This window comes from Asparagus officinalis, chromosome 3, assembly GCF_001876935.1.
Source record: "Asparagus officinalis chromosome 3, Aspof.V1, whole genome shotgun sequence".
NCBI lineage: Eukaryota > Viridiplantae > Streptophyta > Magnoliopsida > Asparagales > Asparagaceae > Asparagus > Asparagus officinalis.
The window spans coordinates 26,715,206-26,719,099 of NC_033796.1; the positions used below are offsets into that span (position 1 = coordinate 26,715,206).

The 3,894-nt window shown below is 35.1% G+C and overlaps 1 protein-coding gene across 1 annotated transcript; it reads right to left on the bottom strand.

The window, feature by feature from the left end:
* Positions 369–1,964, bottom strand: LOC109834821 (protein FAR1-RELATED SEQUENCE 5-like). Its single transcript, XM_020402836.1, has 2 exons — positions 955–1,964; positions 369–873 (listed from the first exon to the last, which is right to left on the bottom strand). The coding sequence occupies exons 1-2, from the start codon at positions 1,962–1,964 to the stop codon at positions 369–371; spliced, it is 1,515 nt and encodes a 504-aa protein (XP_020258425.1).

Sequence of the window (3,894 nt, forward strand, 5' to 3'; positions counted from 1 at the left end):
CCATCAGATCTAAAAGTTTTAACTTACTAACCCATAATCCCTGCAAATAAAATGTAATATAAAACTCAAAAGACCAAAAGAGCTAATAAAATCTGATAATACAGGCAAAAGTTAATGTTCAACATCACTTGAAAAACAGCAGTTACTTTGTTATGCAAAAGATCCATTACAGGTGAACTAAAGCAGCAGTAACAGAACTAAAGCAGCAGTAACAGATGCAAAAAGGCAAACAAGCAGATAATTAGTCTACTTGATCTTCTTCTTGGGCCTCAACTGCAAAACATCACCTCTGCAGCTTTCCATTCTTGAATACAGTACCTGCAAAAAGAATATTTCCTTCGATTCTTTAGTTACTAGTTAAGAGTAAATCAGAGGCTATATGCATAAACATCAGCCTCAAACTTGAAATACATCTCATTAGTGTAAATATCAACCATTTGCTCCAAAAAGTCATGATTTATTCTAAGTTTAGGTTTCTCAATCAAGTCTTTGTGATCGGCCATCAACTCCTCGTGACGTTGGCGCACTAGTCCCCTGCCAAACTGTATCATAAAATCCACCAATGAATTATTCTTCGAAACAAATTTCTTGAAGAATGCATGTCCACTTTCTGCTCGTTGGCTACTTGACATGTCTGCTGAGAAAATGTGATTAACATATGCAGGAATCCATCTTGACCGAAGTTCATATTGGTCTTGCAACCACCTGTTTCCTTCTAACCCACTTTTCTTAATCAGACTTTCCCATTGTAAATCAAATTCTTCAGGAGTCTCTGATTTCCAAATGCAAGCCGAGAACTCACTTTTATAAATACTATACTTCACTGCATCAATTTTCTCAGAAAACTTCATTAATATATGCCAACTACAATACCTGTCAAAAGAATTAAATAAAGTGTTAAAAAGAAAGACTATGCATATAAATATTTTTAATAATATACACAAACTATAATACCTGTGAAAAGTATTTGGAAGAACAAGAGGGAATGCCTTAGTCATCGCTGGGTCTTGATCGGTAATAATCATCTTCGGGGCACCACCAGGCATACTTTCCAAAAATTGATTAAATAACCACACAAAATCATCAACGCTCTCATGATTCAAAAATCCACAAGCAAAAATAATTGTTTGACCATGATTGTTAACCCCCATTATTGGTGCAAATATAAGGTCATAGTGATTAGTGTTGTAAGTAGTATCAAAGATTACAACATCACCGAAAATTTTATAAGCCCGCCTTGATCTTGCATCGGACCAAAAACAACAAGTAATCTTTTGTTCCTCATCGGCCTCAATTTGAAAAGTAAATGCGGGATTCTTTCCTTGTTCTAATTTTAAATATTCATAAAACATTTCACCATCATGCCCCTTCAAATCAGCCCGTATATCCCTTTCATGATTATACAAATCTCTTTGAGTGCACCCTATATTTTCTATACCTCCTGATTGTACTCCAAGAAAACTAAATTGTTGATGCTGAGGTATATTCACCATGGATAATTGTTTACTTAGAGACTTTGTTGCGGCTGAAACGTTACGATGGGATCTTAAAAGATGAATCTTTGATGGTGTTGATAATGGGTGACTGTGCTCCTCATTAAAAACAGTAACAATGTATTTTCCGGAATTTGATTTCAAAACAGCAATTTTGGCAGTACAATTCTCAGCTAAGTTTCCCCGACGCCTTTTCTTTCCAACATCTGCGATTTTTAAAGATTTTCCTTGTTTAAAACAAACATACTCCTTCCTTCTTATTTCATAACTTCCCGGCTCTTTGCAAGTAGTCGAAGACCTTACACTAAACCCAGCTGCTTTAGCATAAGCATTATAGAATGTCAAAACATCATCTATTGTGTCAAATTCTTGCCCTTTTTTTGGCCTCAACTCATCTGAAACTTGAGGAGTATATATCAAATCATCGTCGTCCAAGTTTACTTCATTAGCTTCAGTGCCCAAGTTATCCATTCTGTAATTAACCATGTTAAAAATATATAAAGATTAAGATGCAGCAAGTATTGCATACTAACAGGTTTAATAATCAAGGTGCCCCTAGCAATAAAATATTTTTAACAATAGAAAGATACAGGTGTATGGGGGGTTTACAAATGATCCTATCACTGTAAGAAATTGATACTATGAAAAAATATGAGATTGGAGCTAAGGTGACATCCACATTTTGTTACGTCTGTACGCACTACCTGCTTGTTTACTTTAATTAGTCGCTGTGAATGATTGAACTTGAGATGATACTGATACTTTGGGGAATAAACTAGAAAAATATCACAATCACCCAACTTGAGATGATACTGATACTTTAATTAGTCGCTGTGAATGATATATTTTCAGTGCCATTATGAAACTCAGATTGAAGGAATATCACAATCACCCACCTTGATCTATTTATTTATATTGTTTCTAATCATCTGAAGCCCCACTCAAATTTCGCGTCATTCTTGGTTGATTTCCTCAATCACCTGCTCACCAAAGAAAATCTAGCAAAGTGTGGTATAAATGTTCCTTTGACGTGTACCACTATGATAGTGCAGACGAATTTCATACACCTCCATTAAACTAAAAAAGATTGGTAGAGATTAAACTAAAAAAGACCGAGTTGGGGGAGAGGACGCTGAAGCACCAGGAAATCGAAAAAAAAATCAAAAAAAACCCTAATCAAAACCTGTAAATGGATGGCCGTGATCCTTACCTGAGTTGGGGGAAGGAGGTGGCTTGATGGAGGAGGAGAAATGGGGATCTCGTTGTAGCGCTCGAGCTCGAGGTGGTTAGCGTCGGGCGAGAGAGGTGGTCGGCGTCGGCGGCGAGAGTGGTGGTCGGCGTCGGGTGCGAGAATCGAGGTGGTCGGCATCTCATGACCAAATCAACAACTTATGTACTTTAGGGCCGTGATCCTTACCTGAGTTAGGGGAAGGAGGTGGCTTGATGGAGTAGGAGAAATGAACCAAGTCGGCGGCGATGCTGCTTTCGTCGGCGGCGATGCTCGAGATCGTGCTGGGCGGGGTTGGAGAACAGTCTGACGGAGGAGGAGAAATTGGGGAAGTCGGCGCTGGCTGAGATGCTGCTTTCGTCGGCGGCGATGCTCGAGATCATAAATTAACTATATTGCCCCTTATTCTTTTTTGATATTATATTCTAATCATAAATTAACTATATTAATTATAATTATTAATTAAACATATTACATGTCACTTTAATTTTATCTAACTTGGTCCTAAAACTTCCAATGTTATTGTAAAACTCTCATATTAATTATTAATAATGTATAATACTATATTAATAGGCAATTGCAAGTTAATAAATTATTTTGGAAGGATTAGAAATTATAAAATTAACCTAAATTTTTACCATGGCACTCACATAGGAAAATAATATTGTTCATGGACTATATTGCCACCGTTCTTTTTTGATATTATATTCTAATCATAAATTAACTAAATTAATTATCATTATTAATTAATCATATTGCATTCCACTTTAATTTTGTCTAACTTGACCCAAAAACTTCCAATGCTATTGGAAAACTCTCATATTGATTATTAATAATGCATAATATTATGTTAATAGACAATTAAAAGTTAATAAATTATATTTTGGAAAGAGTAGAAATATAGATTTATCCTAAAATTATATGATGACACTCACATAGAAAAATTATAAAGAGTATTCTTGCATATATAAGTAAAAACATATAATTTTAGAAAATATTAGGATATTTAAGTGCATTAAGATATAAGTGAAGGTATATGAGTGTAACTTTCATGAGTTGTAAGGTATTTAAGTTTAATTAATCCTATAAAGATTGAAGCCTTTGTTGTTAACCACAAGAAATAGTATGTGATCCCTTTGATAAATAATATTCATCGTACACTATGAGGCCAGA